The sequence below is a fragment of the Paramormyrops kingsleyae genome, chromosome 13, assembly GCF_048594095.1.
Source record: "Paramormyrops kingsleyae isolate MSU_618 chromosome 13, PKINGS_0.4, whole genome shotgun sequence".
NCBI lineage: Eukaryota > Metazoa > Chordata > Actinopteri > Osteoglossiformes > Mormyridae > Paramormyrops > Paramormyrops kingsleyae.
The window spans coordinates 11,299,640-11,320,721 of record NC_132809.1 but is presented as its reverse complement, the minus strand read 5'-3'; the positions used below and the strand labels follow the sequence as shown (position 1 = coordinate 11,320,721).

Genomic DNA, 21,082 nt, shown 5'->3' with positions numbered 1-21,082 from the left:
TCCCTAACTATTAAGCCACCACTGCCCATTCAAAGTATATAGGAGAGATTAAGGCAGTGTTTCCCAACCCAGTCCTCGGGGACCCCAGACAGCCCACATTTTTGCTTCCTCTCAGCTCCCAGTGCACCTGTACCAGGTATTCAGTGTTCCTGATTGGCTGGGAGCTGGGAGGGAGCAAAAACGTGGACTGTCCAAAGTTCCCCGAGGACTGGGTAGGGAAACACTGGATTAAGGAATTTTTCTAAATATGGTGTTAGGCAACTTTTATTAAGCAATTAAAGTTATTTCTACCCATGCCGTGTAGAGTAGGTAGGTTAAACTATAAACAGTACACAAAATATGAACAAAACCAAAAATAAACTTCAGCAGGCTGGTCTTGACCTCCTACTCCAGTGGGAATTGATGCGGCACACTGCTTGTGTGTTTCACGGCAGGGACCGACAGGAAAGCTCTGTGTTTGTTTCCTGGTGGATGTAGGGAGATCAGAGGACTCAGCAGCCAGCAGAAGGTGAGTCATGGCCGAAAAGGTCAGCTCTGCAGGAGCACCTAACCAAGCTCAGGAGAGCAGTCACCTCCGTAGCATGTAGACAGTACATCGGATAACTGAAACGGTATGTTTCTGTTTTGTCTGTTTGCTGAATCATTGGTTATTGCTGAGATTGCAGGGAACGATTATTGTTCAATCAGGTTAACAAGGATAATCTCAGGTACAAGATGTGCTTCCAAAAATCATCTTGCATGACCCATTACCAAGAATGTCATCTGCCACTGCCTCCATTCTGTCTCATATCCATCTTGTCAATCAATCTTTGCATGTGATGTTAAAAATCGCATCAGTTATTGTTTGTATTGATTACGTCCACCTGTCCTTCATTCTCCATTATGCATACAAATTGGTGAATTCCGTTTTGGTTCAACCCCAGTCTCCTGGATACCAGGTGATGCAAGTCTCAAGACGTGTAATCTCTTTGCCTGCAATAATTTCTCCATTTCTCCCCAGTGTTTAATGCAGCCATGAATGCATTCATTTATTTGCTCTCCATGAAGCCAGTTTCTATTCTAATTGCCTTGTCAACTGCAGTCTGAGAAAGCCCAAAGAAATGGCCGTACTTTCAAAACCTGTGCAAACAAACTCCAGGGATCAATGCTATTTTATCAAACTTGCTTATTGCAGCCGGGCACAGGAAAAAACCATGACAGAAACCGTTCCAGGCAAAAAGATGTAAATAATATTTGCAATTCATTCTAGTGAAACGAAGATAACTCAAGTACATATTCTGCAATTATATTCTGCACTCTTATGAACCTTTAAAGCAGATGTTCACTGTATTGTTAACAGACATCCAATACAGTGTGATGATGCCAAAAGTGGCAACATTTGTATTTCCTGCTTATAAAAACAATTCAGATCATTAATAAAAGCAATTTGGATTCGAATAATAGTCCAGTTTTTTCACCTCTCTGTTGTAATTCCCAGATGTGATGCATAGTTTTATAAGTGCCACTACAGAGCTCTTCCCAAATTATAACAAACTTACAGAATCCACATTTCTTACCTTTAAACCCAAACTATAGCAAATGGACAAGGGGAGATCAAGCTGTCATGCTGGCTACAGTGTTGACCCCAAAATGAGTCATGTGTGATTTCATGATGCCAAAAGCCTCCCCTAACAAGAGAAACATTTCCACAATGTAACACCCGAGAAATGTCATTGGGGGCGACTGAAGATGAATGATTCTGTTCTAAAGACAGAAATAGTCCAGCACAGGTGAAGTCCCAGCGCGGCGACGGGGCTGTCAGAAGACCTTATTGGTGAAGGGTATCCTGATGCTGTGCTTCAGCGCCAGGGTGGAGTCCACCTGCTCGGCCGACAGCAGGGAATGCCACTGGGCCACGGGGCGCCGTGGGTTGGACAGCATGTCTGCCCAGTGACGCAGCTGGTTCCCCGTGGAGTCGCAGCCCAGGAAGATCTTCCCCATGGCGTCGTTCCTGCTCAGCTTGTCGTGATCCCACACTGAGATCACCAGCTGCAGTTTCTACAGGGCAATAACACAGCGGAGTCAGGCACAGGTCATATACATATACATATATATATATTACAGCTGCGATTCTTTTTGTCATTTGGCCTAGAAGAGGCTGGGGAGGTTAATTGTTGTATATAAATTGCCCATAGTGTATGTGTGTGTGTGAGTGTGTGTGTGTGGTTCAGGTATACATTACATTGTGATAATAACTGGACAGTATGGACGGTCCCCACAAAAATATGAGCACAGGTCTGTGTGTGTGTGTGTGTGTGTGTGTGTATGGTTGTGTATGCATATCTATGTGAGTTCACGGTTACCTGGATCTGTTCGAATGACACGTCAAAAGTGAAGGATTCGTTGAAGTACGGATTCAGTGTCTTCTTCTTAACTGAGGTTTTCTTTTTCTTCCACTTTTTCTTGTCTAGTATCAGCTGCGCTTTCACATACGGGTCTATAAAAAAAACAAGAAGAAAACTCAATAACGTGATTGCTGATTTGATTAGCCAGTCCAACCCAGCTTCCTTTGATCTGTCATCAATAGCTTCATCAATTGCTTCCTTTGTACTAAATTACACACCTTCCATGTTATACATATCAGTCCAGTAATACTTGACTGCATCCGGCTTTTTCCATAGCTCTTCCATAAACAATGGCCCGCTCCAGCAATCAAAGTTTCTACACTTTCAGCTGCCGATATAACCAAAAAAGTATTTGCATATATCTGCTGTTTTCCTCTTTTCCTTTCACTTTGAAGCATGTCTATTTCTGGGGGATGCTTCTGAGTGCTCTGTATATTTCGATTCACATTTATGTTTCATTTGCATCCTATTTGTTGTTTGGGTCTGTCTTCCTCAAACTGCCTTTCCTCTCTTGTGTCTTACCACCCAAGCCACTATTACCATGTCTTCCTCTTAGGGAATTAGGTAAATAACTTCCTTACAGGAATTCCCTCCCATCAGGTTAATATCATCACAGACGACATGGGTGGCTGGTCAAAGCTAAGCTGCCCATAGGCCACATCTGTGAGCTTTTACTCACTAACCTGAAGACCCATTTATGTCCATGTCCTTTAGATTCTTGGCCTCGAGGATCACGATGGTCAGCTTGTTGGCCGTCGGCACGTAGCGAAGGGAGAAGCAAATCTCGCCTAGGTTTTCTTGCTGTGGTATAATAGCATCCCAATCCATCAATATACATATACAATATCATGCAGTAAATAGTCCGGGCTCTGATGCAATAAGAAAACAATTCCAACTGCAAGAATATACCTCAATACCCCATGGCACTATACTGAATATTGTTGCACTGTTTAATGATATTTTTGCACATTGTATTGTATATGTTGTTGTATGTTGCATTGCGGTCCATGGAGAAACAGTCTTGATTAGAACCATAGTCTATCTCTATTCTTTCACCTCTCTCACACTGTATTGGCCATCTCAATATGTATGGATACACTGCTGTTGAGGACAATAAGCGACCATGAAGCTTGAACTCAAGTAATAAATTCTAGCTAATGTGACCAATGCAGTGATAGGTGCGGAGATAGACCCAACTCAAACCTCAAACTTGGATGGCTCATTCAGATCTTTCCACTCCTCGATCACATGGTTCCAGTCCACCGTGCCAAGCTGTAGCCGAAGCTCACCAATGATGTCGTGTTTGGAGAATCGGTTGAAGTCGTACACCTGCGCGACCAGCGTAGACTCACTGAGATCAGCCTGAGAAATCTGGGCACAGAAAACAACGCATACAGCCATAATCATCAGACATTTTCTGAAAATGTGGAAATATGATGTTTTCCAAAATATTTCTACAAAATCTTAACAGCAGTGTTTCCCAGTCTGGTCCTCAGGCTCCCGCAGACAGTCCACAGTCCAGTAAAAGCATGGACTGTCTGGCAAGGAGTTGGGAGGGAGCAAAAACATGGAATGTTTATTGGTCCCATAGGACCAGGTTGGAACACACTGCATTACTGTACAGTTAAGATCCTACATTTAAAGCTATTTTAATTTTAAATTTTTCATCAATCAAAAATGTCATCTTTTGATGATATGAGTATTCAAATAGCAAAGACCGTTTAAAAATATTAAACAGTATAAGGCAAATAAATAATTCTGGCCCATATTTTTTTGCCCTTATATCACTTTTGGTTAATAGACTAATGAACAGCAGTAATATACACACACCAACATTAAAATATCTGAAACAGATAAATCTATCATCCAATTCAACTTCCATAAATGCTTAAAAAGTACAAAGTGATGATGAAATGAATTAAGATTAGTAGTTAAACTAAGGACTTTTTTAATTTTCTGCCTAAATATGTAGGGTTTACTAGTCTACAGTATTCATGGGTTTTTTTTATGTGGCACCTGGAATTTGAAATGCTCGTTGAACACTGGGTTGAGAGTTTTCCGGAAGACTTTGGACTCATAGGTCTTTGACTTTTTGGGAAGGCAGTAGACTTTGACATAGGGGTCTGAGGATCCTCCAAAATCCATAGCCTTCAATGCACTGGCCTCCTTGATGCCCACTGTCAGCTGTCAAAGAGTGAGCAACTGGCGGCATTAATGTCGCTCAACAAGCATCAACGTGACTTTTATTTGAATGGTTAACAATTCAGGTTAAGATGGGGGTTAGACTATGATGGAGGATAAAACGGGTGTTCACAATTATTGAGTAGTGTTATCATTTTCAAAGCAAAAACACTGTATCAATAATTCATTGCAAAACACATATTACAGAATAACCAAAACCGTTACAGTTTTTCTCAATTGCTTTGGAGCGTTTCTCAAGGTATGTAAGGTGTAATCCCCAGACCATAATGACACGTCTGCACAGCAGAACATCACGTCTAATTGCTGCATACAAATTTCCAAATGTTTTAGTTCATATATGCAAATGGTTTTGTACAATCGTCATCATTTGGCACAATTTTCAGTTGCTATAGTCTTGTTGGTAAAAATAGATTATGTAGGTTCCCACTGTAATAATTTTACACTCAAAATTATATATGCATGTCATCATTGTGTTTGCCACCACATACAAAACAGTTAAGTTAAGCTTTCAAATTGATTTAAAAATATATTCCTTAAATTGCAGTGATAGGGCATTGTTGTGTTTTTGGTTTCCAGAGTTGTTGTCATTTTCTTGTGGTGCCATTTTGCTGTGTTTGTGTTATACTGTGCTGTGTTTGTTTCCTATTGTACTGTGTCTTGAGATGTGAAGTTGTTACATGTGCATGCGAGTGCTTTTTCTTGCCAGTGAACTTTACATACTATAATGTAGAGCCTTGCAAAGCTGAAACTGGTATCTCTGACATAAATAAGTAACAATTTGCTAAAGAACAATAACAATGAGAAAGTGGGAACCGACTATCACTCAGAATCGTGGACACTCAGGAGCAGACTTACACTGACATACTGACAATATATCTAAGCATTTTGACCCTCATGGTTAAAACAATACAGTTTGTACTTTTCATTTTGGTACCACTGACTAATTCATTGGTGGAATTATTTGCTTTTAAGAAATGAGTTATTTGTTTTGGATACATTACAGGCTTTTGTACATAAACCATAGTCTTGTGGTGTGTGCATGAATTGTTTTGGGAAATGCCCTTATCATCTGGAGAAAGTTAAGTATGTTTCATGAAATGTGCCAAAGCAAACTGAGAAAAATTGTAAAGAGTAAGCTCAGCTTGCAAGAGAATGCCAACATAGAAAAACAGAACAATTCAGAATAAAAAATACTTGAAATTAAAAGCAATCAAATCTAGGTGTAAGCAGAGGCCAACCTCTGATGTCTGTGCATTGTGCTCCAGAGAGTAGAGAATTCTTCCTCTGTTTTTGTCTGCTGAGCCATACTCCGCATCTACGTCAGGCTGGACCTGCCAATCACAGACATGGTTTCAAGCTCATCCTACCAATCACAGACGTGGTTTCAAGGTCATCCTACCTATCACAGACATGGTTTCAGGTTCAACTTCCCAGTCACGGTATGGTATCAGGCTGGACCTGCAAATGAAAGGCGCTGCTACACCACTGCATTAGACAGGCAGCCACCAGTTATTTATTTACTAAGACTGTGCTTCACACTAGATATCATATAAAGCCATGCATAAACAATGCCTGTGGTAGTATAGTACTTCTGGATTTGTTACACTGAAGATGTGAGGCTCATCTCACCAGTGCAGTGGTAGTGGAGCCATTAACATCTTTGAGATTGATCTGCTGGTCTGGTTTCTTTTTCTTCTTCTGTTTCTTCCCTTTGCAGCAGCATTTTATACAGATGCAGAGAATGCAAACTAGAAACACCAGGAGGATGAGAGCCAGGATGGCGTAGATGGCCCATCTTGGCACTGGGAGGGAGACAAGGAGGTGAGAACCCGCATGTAAACCCAGAAACTGCAGAGCACATATACGAGATATAGGCTGCTATGGCACCAATGCAAAGCATGGGGCAAGAGCATGGCCAGGAGGATTAAAGCGAGGTGAATTCGTGAGATGTGAAAATTGAGAGGTGAGATATCTGCCGTTGGAGTGGAATTAGATCTGACGGGTGAAACAGGTGCAGGGGCCATCGCTGCGATCCATCTGCGAAGCGGGACGACGGAACCAGAGGACAGGAGAGAGCCTGGGGGGCCGTTGTACTCACAGGGGATCTTGTTGAGCAGCTGGTCGATAAAGCCAGGAGCGGCGGTGGTGCTGTTGAACGCGGTGGTGAGTGTTACGTTGGTGTTAAGTCTAGCGTGAGTGGGTTTTGATGGCTTTCTGGTAGACATGATCTAGCAGCTGAAATGGTGAGGTCTGAAACAACATTTAGAGTTAAAAGTGACATTTCAGCCCTGGTACAGGTACACATATCAGGCATCCCAACACTGTAGCAATAACCGTTTCCCCATACTACCCTCTGCTGGTTAGACCTAGTATTACTCTTAGTATAACAGAAGGTTTGAATCCTGCCTCTGTAGTACATGTACACAGCTTGTGTAGTTTCCTTTACTCTAGTTTCTTCCTGCTGTCCAAGACATGCAGCTGGGCAGCTTGGTGTTGGACTGTGTGCGCTGCTATCCCATTAGAGGTGGTCTCCTGCCTTTTTCAGTGTATTGGTGGGGATAGACCCCAGGCCGCTCCATGACCCTGACCAGGATATGCAGACAGAAGATGGATGGACGGGTGGACGAGTGGGTTACTAATGGAATCTGTAATCCATCCATCCAGTCATCTTCCATAGCCACTTAAACAATGCAGAGTGCAGACTGGACAGATTATACACAGTACAACACAAGTACACACAAGATCACACTAAGCCTAATTTAAGCACACCAGTCCATAAGGGCCATGAGAGGTAACCCATGCAAACACTGGTAGAACATGTTATCTCCATACAAACTCCACACACACACAGCCAGAAAAAGCCGTCATGCCACTGCCAGGTGGACTGTCGTTATTTTAAATGCCGTACTCTGTCCTTGCATTACTTAATAATTTAAACAAAGGGGCAACTGCAGCTAAATACTTGCCACAGCCATTTATCATAGAATTAGAATCGAATGAGATTGCTGTCAAGATCTCAGCTGGGCGAAATGGTTCACACTGCAAATACGCGCCTGCACGTAATCACAAACAGAAGAGGCAGAAAGTTTCACTCAGTTTCACTGGCTCACAGATTCACAAAGAGCGGAAAGCTAGACACCACCATGGTTAAACAACTCCACCAGCAGTGATGAAAGCGTTAGCAACTTTACACAGGGTGTGCTCTGCCCTTTGGCGATAACATTCCCCAGAAAACAATACTTAGGCTCACTCTAAATACCAATAGAGGCTGTAATTCTTAATTCTTAATGTGAAGGGGCAAGAACAATTTAAAAATAGCAATAAATAAATTAATGAATAACAGAAGGAGTTTAGGAGATTTGTATAACTAAGCATGACCACAATATTGACATTTACTGTAAAAGGAATGACACTCAAAAAACACACCAAAATTAAAATCAACCTTAAAAGCGTATTCACCAGTTGCTTGTAAATATTGCAGCATATTCCACATTTTTCCACGAACCATTACCAGCATCAGCACATTTGGGAATACTTACTTTTTTGGTAAGAGGGCAGGCATTTAATTCTCCACTCATCCGAAGTTCCTGAAGTTTCTAGACTCTTGATCCACTAAGCCTTTGTTTAAGCGGGATGTTCATTGGGCAGAAACATGCAAGGAGGAAGGAAATCATTTTTACTGGGGGTAGCTGAAATTACTTGTGTTTACACATTGACAGGACTCACTGTGTCTGGCAGGAATGTTATGTCTCTCTAACCAGGCCTATCAAAGTCCTTAAACGGCATATCAGAGAATCTTGTTGATAGCAGTGTTTAAGCTGCTTGACGCAAGACTATGCTGTATACACACTGTTAAAAACTTTTTTTTGTATGGCAAGAATGACTGTCTCCATATAAAAAAACCCATTAGAACAGTACAGAAAACACACAAGACCCGCGACAGGAATGGGCTCAGTAATGCAAGTCCAGTAAATATTCATCCTCAACCTCTCCCTTTTCTCTTGAGCGTTCAACTTTCAACTGATTTTCACTACTCCTGTTTGCCAACAGCCTGTCTTTCTCATACAAATCCTTCTCATAAAAACCCCATTACTGTTTCATTGATATTATGCTGAACAAACTGATTTGAGATTTGTTTTTAATTCTTATTATTGAAAAACTCAGTACAACATGCCATGTGAATCTCACAGACCCTCAGAGAAGATATTTATTTGCTTGTTTAAGAAATATATTTTGAGAAAATGTTTAGCACTGTATATATGTATGTATCATTTTTACAAAGAGTGTAATCTACACTGTCAGAAAAAAAGAGTATCAGTTTGTACCTTTGCTTGTCACTGGGGCTGTACCCCAGTGTAGGGTCTGCCAGTTGTACCCTAGATGTAGGTAAATGTATCCCAAGGTACAGACAACATTAATGTACCATCAATGGTACAAAAATGTTCCTGAGAGTCCATTTCTGTACCTTAAACGATACATTTACCTACAGCTAAGGGTACAACTGGCAGACCCTTGAGGGTACAGCGCCAGTGACAAAACAAGGTACTAAATATTACTCTTTTTTTCTGACTGTCTAAAATGAAGCATAAACTGTCATAGATTTTACTCTTGATAGAGGTTGCTTTGTTTTTATGTAGGTATAATTTCACGTGTTGTTTTAATCTTACTCAGGTATAATTAGATGATTTACCAATCTCTAAAAATTATACTGATATCAAAACACATATAAGGCATACTATTAGACTACAAGCCAGTCTGGTAGAAACAGTTTTAATCATCAACATGGCGATATCCGCAGCAAAGGTTTTCAAAAATTGTCACCCATAATGAAAATGCTGCATGTTCATTATGCCCATCTGGCATCTTTAAGTCAGGAAGAGTCTTTTTTACCTTTTATCTTATAAATAGGCTTCTGTGTAAAGCCTCGCTTGTCTCCAATTCCAGGTTCCACTTCTTTACTTTCACCCCAGTCATTTAAAAGCTTCTCTAGAACATCTTCTTAACTTCCAAGAGAACACAGTTAAATCAGCTACCCGCTTCTGGGGCACTCAGCTCCAGGTGTTCCCGGAATGCCAAGCAAGGTAGCAAGGCAAACCTAACCACACCTAATCCTCACACACTCACCTGTAGACGTACTGTACCCAAGGAAAGGATCACACACACCACAAAAATATATGGATCTTAATATTCCAGTCAAAGAGTCAAAGGCAATTAAAAAATAAGTTTACAATGAAAATCTAGGTCAGCTGAAATTTCTACAACAAGTGCACCTTTCGAGCGGAACAATTACACACAGGCTGCATTTTCATTACTAATGTATTCTGATATGACGCACTGGAGTTGCCCATGCAGTACAGATATGTAAACATCAGGGTTTACAGAAGGACCACAATGAAAACAGGTTCGGTCTGTATGTTGCACACACTTGCATTGAGTCTGTACTTCACACACATACAGAGTGGGGTATATATAAATTTCTCACATTCAGAGGTAGACAGTGCCATGGAGATACACTGATGATGTTGTATGTTGATAATGTTACGTAGGTGAAATGCTTTGTGTGTGTGTAGGGCGGGTATGTATATCTCAATATGTGGGGATCAAATGTTCCCACAATGTGATAAAAAAAAAACCTACCAGTTTGACTGCAGTCACAAAATTTAAAATGTCAAAGTTTGTTGTTTGGTTATTTATGGTTAAGGTTAGGCCTTGGGTAGGGGTTAAATGTGTCAGCTGGGGTTAGGAGTTTTTTCCATAGAAATGAATGAAGTTTTTCTCAATTGCTTTGGCACATTTCATAAAACATATTCTTAACATATTAATATATTCTTAACATACATATTAATATATATATATACACACACGCACATGTAGGGTAAACATATCCTTATGGGGACCGCTCATTCATTTCAATGGGAAAAATGCTAACGCTAACTATGACAACCTTAACCCCTACCCTGCCCTAACCATAACCGTAAGTAACCTAACAAAATACAAGAGTTTTTGCATTTTTAGTTTTTTCATAGTAGTCACCGATTTTTATAAAATAGAGTTTTCACGTTATGGGGACATAAGGATAGGTAAACCCGCTCGCACAAACATAACGTATAACCTATAACCACACACCGCCGCAGTACTGTTAGTACCCTTTTCTGATACATTTATACTCCGATACACTAGGTGGCAGTAATTACAACAGTCACATATAAAGTGGATCTATTTTTCAAAGAAGAAGACTCAGTTTTTAGGTACGCTGAATTGTGTGTTGTATGAGGTGTGTTACGTTTTGGAGCTTTTGTATAATTTAGTCATCTATAGGCAGTTGTTCTATGCCTTAATGTGTTTAAAACTTTCTAATTTTGCATTACCTAATTTGGGGATGTTTGGAGCCATCGTACTTGTTAACCTAGCGAAAAACTGTTAGACATAGATAATTATACTTTGCGTTTCTGGTTTTCATAATTCATAACCTTGCGATCAGTTTTAATTTCCAAGTTTATTGATTGCGTTTATTTTCCTCAAATATTCTTCATTTTCCATTTCTTTTGTGATGTAATCATTAACTGTTTAAATTATTTCAGTTTTTCCATTCCCCAATTTAGTTAATATGTAATTTATCTAATTATATTCTCAGCAGTACCTGTAATGCCGCCGATTTAAGATGGATGCAGAAATTGTTGTAAATACTGACATTAAGCAGGTAAGCGAATTACAATATCCAGTTTCCAAGGGAACATTTGAAAAGCTTTTTTGGTATTTTATGTGATTCTAAGGTACATTGCTCGAATCTATGTGTACTTGCAGAAAGACTCGAGACATGCATTGGTTATTGCCATCGAACACTGCGCCTTTTTTGATCAAAATGGAGACTGGGAACCAAAATCGTCTAACACAGCCAGTGAAGTGCTGAGTCATGGTCCCGCAATTTCTTTTATCAAGGTCACCACTCTCACGTGCCTGGACACTGAAAGCATACTACACATTGCTCAGCTGTCATGTGCTATGACTAATGTAATTTCAAAGGGGAAGTTATTTTTGCCTCTTGTTCTCCTATTTCCTGCAGGCCATACAGAGAGTCAACCATAAACTTATGGAAAAGAATCCTAATGAAACGTTTCTTTTTGATGTAATTCTCATATGTAACAACCAAATTCCAGAAAACCAATCAAAAATAGTCACCAGTGCCAAGCACTATGGTAAGCTCTTCTGTGATCCACATGAACAGTTACTGAAACGGAGAACACACTGCCTGAAATTCATTTCTTTTTCACCCAGGTCTTGAGATTAGCAGATTTTGCTTTTGCAATGATGCCAGTTTCACCAACAGCATGCTGTCTAACAATGTGAAACTCTTCCTGTCAACAAACAGAGATGATATTGTCAAGACCCAGGAAAGAGGTATATTTCTTGAACGATGTCGCTGATGAAATGTTACGAAGTGTTGAATATGGGGATTGAAATTACAGAAATAAGGCAATTGTGGGGCTGCTCCTGAACCCCAATTTAATATACATCATCTGGCTTGCTTTGGTACAGTAGTAAGCTACATGCAAAATTCTACTACTGAGTATTTGTCCTGAAATGTTGGCTTTGTTCTTGTGCAGGTCTCCCAGCTGCACTGCTATGCAAGCAGGTTGCCCAAGAAGCTGTTGATCAGCTCAAGTTCCTATTTATAGGGGATAGTCTAGGCATTCCTGAGGATTTGAAAGGCGAAATGTTCAACGTGAACCAGCCTCACAGCCTCCAGATTACCCAGGTAGCCCATTGTGTAGAGGATGACTCATCTACTGTTGCGTTTTTACATTTATTGTTTATTTTTTCACATGTGCTTGAAAATGAAGTGTTGTGTTTTCTGGGCTTTAGGCTTCCTTGAAAGAGCTTGTGGCGGTCATTGGACAAATGAGAAGCAAGTTTGGGCAAGACGACAGCCCACTCCGCACGTGCCTGGTAACATTGTGGAGTCCCAGGGATGTGTGTGTGAGAGCCCTGAAGACCTTCCGTGACTGGGGCATGGAGGTTGAGGAGGCCTATTGTTTGGCTGGAACTCCGCCAAGTGCCATCTTGGCCCAAATACAGCCTCATGTTCTCTGCGGTGATGGCCTTTATCACATGCGAGATGTTGCTGCATTGTCCTGAAAGTAGGACTGATTTTTCACATACACCTTAATAATTTTCTCGTGTTACTGTTGACCATCAGTATTTTTGTATTGACTTTTTAGGCTTATGATCTTACACACCCTTTGAACTGTAAACACATTTCAGCAGTCATGATAACCAGTCTTATTTTTAAGCACCATTTTTGTCTTGATTTGTATAGCAATATATAATTATTTTGTATAAATGTCAAAATATTTTGTAATGTTAAAATATTGTTTTTTGTGCAGTTCTATCAAACATCTTCCAATAATAGCATGTTCAGTAGTATTGGCTCTGTAAAAAGACAAGAGAATTCAAATGTTTTTATTCAGGACTGTTTATATCACTTGCATTAAAAGTGGGTTCTACCATAACTTCACTTGGCTTAATTGAAAGATGAAACTGATTACAGACAGCCTGTCTTGTCCAAAACTATATAAACAAATCTGGCAGTAACGGATGCTAAATATCACCCGGCCTAGTCCCACCTCTAGGATTTGGCATTCCGTGTGTTGGATTTATATGTTGATTTTAGAGGTGCAGCGATCCGATATTCGCATCGATATGGACACTGATCCATACCTATTAGACGGATCGAGTGTTTAGTCATATGTGATCCACGTCCGATATTTACTTATTTAGTTTTCGGCATTCTGCAAAAAGATGTCTCCTGTTTTTTGTTAGATCGACTTGTACAATCAATTGCACGACAGGTCTTGGCTACTTTAGATGTGTTTCTGTAGCATTTAAGCTGAACACTAACGCTGCCACTCGGTGCGTTTGCCACTCGGTGGGTGTGAGGGCGGTGACTTCCGCCTGCTGTGACGTCATGCGCATACCCTTTGCAGTAGGAGGGTGAACATCAGATAAGAGGGTGATGATAGTAAATGCGACTTGCGTGCTTGCAAAGCAAATTAAACATGGCTGCAATCTGGAAGTATTTTACGCTTGAAACGATAACTAGCAGCATATCGATTTTCACTCTTTCTAAAAACGAAGTTTTGAGGGGTAGAAGTAGCGCTCAGTGGAAATCGGTTTACTCCTAAATGAGGCGTAAGCCGGGCGCCTCGTGCAGGCAGTGTGGCCGCTTTAAACAGGTAATATGGGCGCTGAAATAAAAATCCGTACTTTACTCAGCCATGCAGCACACACCACACATCCAGAGTGTCCCAGGGGTAAGTGACGCTGATGCCAGTGGGAGAAAAATTGAGGCATTCAAGAATTCGCCACTTGCGTATGAAGATACTGCAATACTGGACGATACTCAAACTGAAAATGCCTCAAAAACTCAAACCAAAATGTACAGGCGAGGTGGAATAGTACGTTATGTATGTTTCTATAGTAGTCTAATTGAAGTTCTTTTGAATCTGGTATCAGATCGGTACTCGTATCGGCCGATACCCTCCGTTCAGGTATCGGGATCGGTGCACCTGCAGTTGATTTGTTTGGATTAAATATATTTTTTGTTTTCCATACACATTTTTGTACGTTAGACGTATCACGCGATTTCCCCGAGTTTGGGTCGGGGTTAGGATATGCCGCGTGCCTACATTACAAAACAGTTTGCTTTGACACTGCAAAATCTAACCAAGCAGCTGAGCGCTGAGTAGTACTTCCCCAATTTTAAATAAGAAGTTTGCCGTGCGCAACAGTAACGCATTTATGTTATATCCTTTGTTTTTTACATATACAAATTACAGCAGTGCAAAATACGTACTTACGTACTTTTTTTGCTTAAATTTCGGTTGTGCAACTGTCTAATTGACGGTATTACTCTTACAAAAGTAGAGGTAGCTGGTCGGTGTGCGAAAGCAGGATTCCTTGGGGGAGCGCTGGTCTCCATGAGTCACGTGACCCGTCAGCTGACCCGAGTGCGGGGTGCTTATTAATGTCAGAGCGATCTGCTCCGTCATTGTTTTGTTCATATACTACTCTGTGATCTCATTGACTGTACGAGGTGAAAATGAGATTTTTCGTGGTGTATCTGTTTGCTGCGCTTGCCTGCGCCTCCGATGCTCTCGTCCGGTAAGTGGTTGAATGGGACTCATTTTGTTGCGTCAGTTTGCACGTATTTAGCTTGGGGTTTTAAACAGTGGTTGACTAAAGCATTGTCTGGTACAACTTTTTTAAATGTTTGTATGTTTGAAACGTAACACATACGCGTCATCTGTAAATGTCTTTTAAATAATGTAACTGTGGGATTGGTGACTTTATTTGGTTTATTGTGGATCATTTTATTTCTGCCCTTCAAATTCACCATGTAGACGCTTTGTAGTGGATAGACGCACATAAAGGCTCCATTTCGTTCCGTAAGTTACGTTTGTGTTGGGTCACATGCTACCCTCGGTGGCTGCGCGTTTAGCACCGGTAGCGTCTATCTGCAAAAAATAAATAATAAGCAAGTAAACCGGGGCAGCTGGTGCACTATTCTTTATTTTTAGCATGCTGAGGGTTCCTGAAAATGAAGCTCTCGTTTATGTAAAACAATGTTGCTTGAACAGTAGCGGATCAGTTATTTTATTGGCCCATTCTGGAAGGCAGGCATCGCCCTGGAAGCCTTCCTTGCTTATTCGTATTAACCGTCTGGCCATTGCCTGTTATGAGAGAGATATGCACTTCATTCGATCTGCCTAGGAGTAGCTTGCATGACAGGCCAAACGCCTACGTGACGCAGAATGAGAGAAATCGGTGTTTTTTAAAATACATTTCCCATCCTATGTATTTGCACGCATGTAACTGTGGGAACTTAAATCATGTTATTGCACCATCGGAAATGCAAAAAATTGTGTAGTGTTCTTCCCCATGGGGCCTGGGGGTGGCGATGTTATCGCTGTCATATAGGAGGGTACCCGAGATAACACTTCAGTGGAGCGTGACTCGTGGTTCACTAAGGAAGTGGTTAACCACGCATTGCACAATAACCAGTTTTCCTATCACTAAACTCATGTATGGTCATATCTTTGTGGATTTTTAAGCCAGACTGTAAATGCCTGCTAGTTTATACAAATTGTGAACCCCTACAGGATTCCATTAACGAAGTTCCGCTCCATCCGGCGTTCTATGTCTGATTCAGGGAGGAGTGTGGAGGAATTACTAGCCGGTCAAGCACTGTTCAGCTATAACTTGGGCTTCCCCTCCAGTAAGAACCCCACTCCAGAAACCTTGAAAAACTACCTTGATGTGAGTATCTCCCTAAGGATCTTGGATGTGGTTCAGATGATTGCAAGTTCTAGTCTATTGTCCAGTTTGAGTCCTATTTAGCCAAGTAGGTGTGCATCTCATGGTCAGAAGAATGATTTCACAATTTGAGCTCTTGAGCAATGAAATGCCTATAACTTCTGTTGCTCCAGAATCTAGATAATTCTGCTTTCTCAGTTATACCTCAAACTGGGTGATTTTAAATATTCTCCAGAACCCCCCCCCCCCCTCCCCATTTATCAAGAGAATGTTTCATCCTTTCCTGATTTTGCACCACTGAACTCAGTCAGTGGAGAGTCATTTGTCTGTCGGTGAGCATGTTTTGCTTCTTGGGGCACTGCACAAGTTTGTCATGTGACATGACTCATAAAGTGCCTGGTTGGTGAGCTGCTCTTCGCACCGCCAAACCATCCAAGGGGCTGTCTCAGGGCTCTATAAAGGACAATGTGCTGTTATCTTACTTGATTTGTTCTCCAAATGAGTAAATCTTTGTCTCACCCAAAGAAGCTTGTGAAATGCGAGGGTCTTCTATTTAAAATTGCTCCCTCACTTTGACTGAAAGTTCTATCATGGTTGTCCTTGGAGTGTTGGTTTGTGATCAATAGTCATACCGTAACAAGAGAGAACCATAATGCGAAAACCACAATGTATTTCCATAACTCACATAGGTAATCAACAGGCAAAAAAAACACATGCCACTGTGCCAGTGACCTATTTTAAGAGTGTTCCATTACAGTTGTCTCAGAGAAGGTTAACATATTGAGGCCTTATCTAGCTTGCTGTGTAACATGACTAACATCACCTGTCAAGATTTCTGCAGTACTGAGAGTTCTGCCCATTACAGACAATTGCATGAACAGACTGACAGAGCATGATGCTTGAGCATTTTTTTTAATGAAGAAATAAAGGAATCTTGATATGGTTACTTTTGCCCAGTTGTTTCTGGTTTATACCCATGTTAGTGAAGCCCCTATATGTTTAACTTATTTTGAAGCAGACCTTCAGTAGGAGGAGTTCATCTCCTGAGCTGGTTGCAGAGCATCGATGGCGCTGTTTTACATCACGTTTAGTCTGTTAATTTATAGGACTTGAATGAAGAATCGGCTTAGTATCTGTTCGTTAATGGAATTTTAATGCTGCTGTGTTGTACTGTTGGTATGTTTCCTGACTGGTCTGTATTCCTGTAGGCCCAGTACTATGGAGAAATTGGCTTGGGCACCCCACCTCAGCCCTTCACAGTGGTATTTGACACTGGATCATCCAACCTCTGGGTACCCTCAATTCACTGCTCCCTCACTGACATCGCCTGCTGTAAGTCAAAATGTATTTGTCTGGACTACTGATTGTACCTAAGTGGCTCCTACAGAAGGGTACACACCAAACAATACAACAAACTCTCCTTACTACTTGCTATATAAATCCATGTGATTGTAAGCAACCTTTTCTCATTCTAGTGCTTCACCACAAATATAATTCTGCCAAATCAAGTACATACGTGAAGAATGGGACTGCTTTTGCCATTCAGTATGGGTCTGGTAGTCTCTCTGGCTATCTTAGCCAGGACACTTGCACGGTAAGACTGTTGAGACTATGAGAAACCCCCTTGTGGCCAACCATGGCACTGCGCGTTTTGATGGCTTGGTTTTCTTGCATCCCATTAGATCGGGAACATGACTGTGGAAAAGCAGCTGTTCGGGGAAGCCATCAAGCAGCCTGGGGTTACCTTCATTGCCGCAAAGTTTGATGGGATCTTGGGCATGGCTTACCCTCGTATTTCTGTGGATGGCGTCACCCCAGTCTTTGACAACATCATGAGCCAGAAGAAGGTGGAGAAGAACGTCTTCTCCTTCTACTTGAACAGGTGAGGTGGATTAATAAGGTGTAGTTCATGATGGTGGTTGCTCATATCCTTCGCTTCATCACGGATGGCCTCTTACTTGAAAACTGAGTTGGTATTTTTTTTCTCTGCCAGAAACCCTGACACACAGCCGGGTGGCGAGTTGTTGCTGGGGGGCACAGACCCAAAATTCTACACTGGGGACTTTAATTACGTTAACATCAGTCGGCAGGCTTACTGGCAGATCCACATGGATGGGTAAGTGCCACAGAGTCCCACCAGGCCACGTTTATGTGTTTCTCTGTGTGTGACAGATGATACAGGAGTATTAGAGCCGCTTCTTATAATGAGGCTGCTGAATGAGGTTTGGCTTCAGTGTTCTGAGTATGGGCCATAAAGGCAGTGCTTCCCTTAATATGCTGCCTCGATACCTTGTTATTCATTCCCAAGTGTACACAATGCATCCAAATAGGCCTTGCAACCTTAGATTCCCCCCCCCCCCCCCCCCCCTGCATTTTATATTTTTAATGTTTTAATTTTGCACCAAGCAAGCTCCAGGGTCAGTTAAAATACCCTTGGTAAACATCTTGCACACAAGGGTTAAAGGTTTGTAGCTTTGCTTGTCACTCCTCAGAGTCCATTTGCTACCTTAAAAGCTACAATTACAAGGGCACAGCCCCAGTGACAAGCAATGGTACAAATATGTACCCTTTTTCTGAGGGTATATTAGCATTCTTTTTTTTTAATAACAAGGTAATTTTAGCTAGCAGTGCTACGATATTTGGTGTGTAATCTAGAGAGTGCTGTGTGTGACGCCTCTAGTGTTTATACCTTTACTTTCTCACCCTGCCGTCTGACAGTATGAGTGTGGGCAGCCAGCTGAACTTGTGCAACGGTGGCTGTGAGGCCATTGTGGACACGGGCACCTCCCTCATAACCGGCCCGTCCGCTGAAGTAAAGGCCCTGCAGAAGGCTATCGGCGCCATTCCCCTCATCCAGGGAGAGGTATGGCACAGCACCCAGCAGTCTGCCGCCTTAGTTTTTCCTCAGTTTGCATTCCCACATTTCATAAAGCATACTTAACATTCTCAAGACTATAAGGACGTTTCTCCAAACAATTCATGCATTTAGCATGACGCTATAGTTTAGCTGCAAAAGCCTGTAACGTACCCAAAACGATTAAGTCATGTCTCAAAAGTGAATAATTCCACCAATGAATTACTTAGTGGCACCAAAATGAAAAGTACAATCAGCATCGTTTTAACCATGAGAGCCAAAATGCTTAGATATACTGTCAGTATGTCAGTGTCAGTCTGCTCTTGAGCTCCATGATTCTGAATGATAGTTGATTCCCACTTTCTCATTGTCACTGACTGATCATTTTTCTTTAGCAAACTGATACTTATTCATGTCAGACACCAGTTTTAACACTGCAAGGCTCTATATTACAGTATGTAAAGTTCGCTGGCAAGAGAAAGCACTGGCATGCACATGTAACTCATGTATCAAGATATGATATAACAAACAAAAATGTCACACAGCACTTTAAAATACAAAAATAGCAAAATGGTCATACAAGAACAACATAACGACAGAAATTATGCACTGTGGAAACCAAAAACACAATAATGCCATATCACTGCAATTTATGAAATTTATTTTAAAATTTTGACAGCTTTAACTGTTTGCATTATTACAATGGGAACCTACATAATTTTATTTTTTTCCATAATCTATTGATGTACATAAGACTAAGGCAACTGAAAATTGTGCCAAAAACAGTTGTACAAAACCATTTGCATACATGAACATTAGGAAATTTGTGTGAAGCAATGAGAAATGATGTTTTGCTGTGCAGGCCTATCATTATGGTGTGGGGATTACTCTTGTGGTTCTGCAGATGTTAATTGTCATTTGAGAAATGCTCCAAACCAATGGAGAAACTGTAAACAGGCTCTGGTCTCAGTTACCAGGGGACCCACCCACAACGTAGACCTATAGGCTGAGGAAGGATTCTGTATATGTAACTGGTTCTCTCTCTGGTTCTGATGCAGTACATGGTTGACTGTAAGAAGGTGCCCACCCTTCCCTCAGTTTCCTTCAGTCTGGGTGGCCAGTCCTACACTTTGACTGGGGAGCAGTACATTCTCAAGGTGAGGTTACAAGTGACTCTGTCCAGTAGAGGTCAGCGTCGCCCCTTTTTACTGCTGCACAAAAGGACAGTTCCTGTTCCAGTCTGGTCACGATTTCATTCCTCATTTCTCTGCAGGAGAGTCAGGCTGGGAGAACCATCTGCCTGAGTGGCTTTATGGGTCTGGACATCCCAGCACCTGCTGGGCCACTGTGGATTCTGGGAGATGTATTCATTGGCCAGTACTACACAGAGTTTGACCGTGACAACAACCGTGTGGGCTTTGCCAAGGCGAAATAGGTGCCTCTAGGTGTGCTGCCTCTAGGTGTGCTGCCTCTAGGTGTGCTGCCTCTAGGTGTGCTGCCTCTAGGTGTGCTGCCTCTAGGTGTGCTGCCTCCATGGTGCCCCCTCAGACAAGAACAAGTACTAAAAATGCTGCATATGGGTGATATGTTGCTTCTGATGTCTGGTAGCAATACTTCTTGTATAGAATTCAATGCGCTGCTTTTAATTTTAGATAAGAATTTGTGTCATTTTAATTATTTTGGGGTGGTTTGCGTGAATTTTGAGTAGTTTTAATATGTGACAGAACTGATTATTTCCCAGGTTTGGCAACACTGGATCAATTTTTAATATTTGCATATTTTGTCTTGTTTCAACTTTGTCCCGCCCCCACATGTTTTAATTAGCTCATTTTTTTTCTTAATTTAACACCTCAGTCTCAGAATTGATGGAATGAAATAAAGGCCTTTTCTGTTATTTGTTTGTTCATTGTACCGTTTTTCTCCTTTTGCAGTAAAACTAGTTTGATTAGCTTACTTGTTTCATGCAGCTGACAAAAGCTTTGTTACAGCAATTATTTATTCAGATGGTTTTTTTAAAAATGTTTTTTCCCCCAATTATCAATAGTTTGATCTTGTACTTTTCTCCAATACTTGATGTAATGCATAAGGCACCATGAACAGCATGCCATTTAATCACGGGACACACGCATAGGAACATTTATCTGAATTTCCCCACAGTATTTGGTGTGTGGGATACTAGCCACACACATAGCCAGTGATGGGATTGAAACCCACAACCATGGAAGGTGTCGGGCTAACAGCCTCATCACCTTTTGAATGAAAACTCTGCAACTGCTTGTCCCATTTATTGTTGGAGGGGTACAGAGCCTGTGCCTGCCGCACAGTGAAC

The 21,082-nt window shown here is 41.3% G+C and overlaps 3 protein-coding genes across 10 annotated transcripts; 2 read left to right on the top strand and 1 right to left on the bottom strand.

The window, feature by feature from the left end:
• Positions 1-453: 453 nt before the first annotated feature.
• Positions 454-10,340, bottom strand: syt8 (synaptotagmin VIII). Of its 3 annotated transcripts, XM_023842135.2 has the most exons (11): positions 9,711-10,340; positions 9,477-9,589; positions 8,126-8,204; positions 6,685-6,836; positions 6,216-6,388; positions 5,825-5,917; positions 4,401-4,568; positions 3,588-3,755; positions 3,068-3,185; positions 2,343-2,476; positions 454-2,037 (listed from the first exon to the last, which is right to left on the bottom strand). In XM_023842135.2, the coding sequence occupies exons 4-11, from the start codon at positions 6,809-6,811 to the stop codon at positions 1,798-1,800; spliced, it is 1,221 nt and encodes a 406-aa protein (XP_023697903.1). In that variant the 5' UTR covers positions 6,812-6,836; positions 8,126-8,204; positions 9,477-9,589; positions 9,711-10,340; the 3' UTR covers positions 454-1,797. The 3 variants fall into 3 exon arrangements, with proteins under 3 accessions (XP_023697903.1, XP_023697904.1, XP_023697902.1); XM_023842136.2 differs by lacking the exon at positions 9,477-9,589; XM_023842134.2 differs by lacking the exon at positions 9,711-10,340 and having other exon boundaries at positions 9,477-9,673.
• LOC111859462 (cytosolic 5'-nucleotidase 1B) lies at positions 6,607-13,096 on the top strand. Of its 6 annotated transcripts, none has more exons than XM_023842144.2 (7): positions 6,607-6,749; positions 11,224-11,286; positions 11,391-11,525; positions 11,650-11,782; positions 11,862-11,984; positions 12,191-12,342; positions 12,450-13,096. In XM_023842144.2, exons 2-7 carry the CDS (start codon positions 11,248-11,250, stop codon positions 12,720-12,722), a joined length of 855 nt encoding a protein of 284 aa, XP_023697912.1. In that variant the 5' UTR covers positions 6,607-6,749; positions 11,224-11,247; the 3' UTR covers positions 12,723-13,096. The 6 variants fall into 6 exon arrangements, with proteins under 6 accessions (XP_023697912.1, XP_023697910.1, XP_023697908.1 ...); XM_023842142.2 differs by having other exon boundaries at positions 6,613-6,749; positions 11,221-11,286; XM_023842140.2 differs by lacking the exon at positions 6,607-6,749 and adding an exon at positions 10,755-10,834 and having other exon boundaries at positions 11,221-11,286.
• A 1,471-nt stretch (positions 13,097-14,567) lies between these two features.
• LOC111859461 (cathepsin D-like) lies at positions 14,568-20,647 on the top strand. The gene is made up of 9 exons (XM_023842138.2): positions 14,568-14,747; positions 15,746-15,902; positions 17,108-17,231; positions 17,375-17,493; positions 17,582-17,781; positions 17,893-18,015; positions 18,618-18,762; positions 19,812-19,910; positions 20,027-20,647. Exons 1-9 carry the CDS (start codon positions 14,686-14,688, stop codon positions 20,186-20,188), a joined length of 1,191 nt encoding a protein of 396 aa, XP_023697906.1. The 5' UTR covers positions 14,568-14,685; the 3' UTR covers positions 20,189-20,647.
• Positions 20,648-21,082: the final 435 nt, after the last annotated feature.

Coding starts and splice junctions, on each gene's coding strand:
- syt8 (XM_023842135.2), bottom strand. CDS start 6,811: ATGTCTACCAGAAAGCCATCAAAACCCACTCACGCTAGACTTAACACC. Junction 3,756..4,400: donor ACGAGCATTTCAAATTCCAG/GTGCCACATAAA, acceptor TTCTGTGCCCAG/ATTTCTCAGGCTGATCTCAG. Junction 2,477..3,067: donor GGACATAAATGGGTCTTCAG/GTTAGTGAGTAA, acceptor TTTTTTTTATAG/ACCCGTATGTGAAAGCGCAG.
- LOC111859462 (XM_023842144.2), top strand. CDS start 11,248: ATGGATGCAGAAATTGTTGTAAATACTGACATTAAGCAG. Junction 11,287..11,390: donor TAAATACTGACATTAAGCAG/GTAAGCGAATTA, acceptor GTGTACTTGCAG/AAAGACTCGAGACATGCATT. Junction 11,985..12,190: donor TGTCAAGACCCAGGAAAGAG/GTATATTTCTTG, acceptor GTTCTTGTGCAG/GTCTCCCAGCTGCACTGCTA.
- LOC111859461 (XM_023842138.2), top strand. CDS start 14,686: ATGAGATTTTTCGTGGTGTATCTGTTTGCTGCGCTTGCCTGCGCCTCC. Junction 17,782..17,892: donor TTCTCCTTCTACTTGAACAG/GTGAGGTGGATT, acceptor TTTCTCTGCCAG/AAACCCTGACACACAGCCGG. Junction 18,016..18,617: donor TGGCAGATCCACATGGATGG/GTAAGTGCCACA, acceptor GCCGTCTGACAG/TATGAGTGTGGGCAGCCAGC.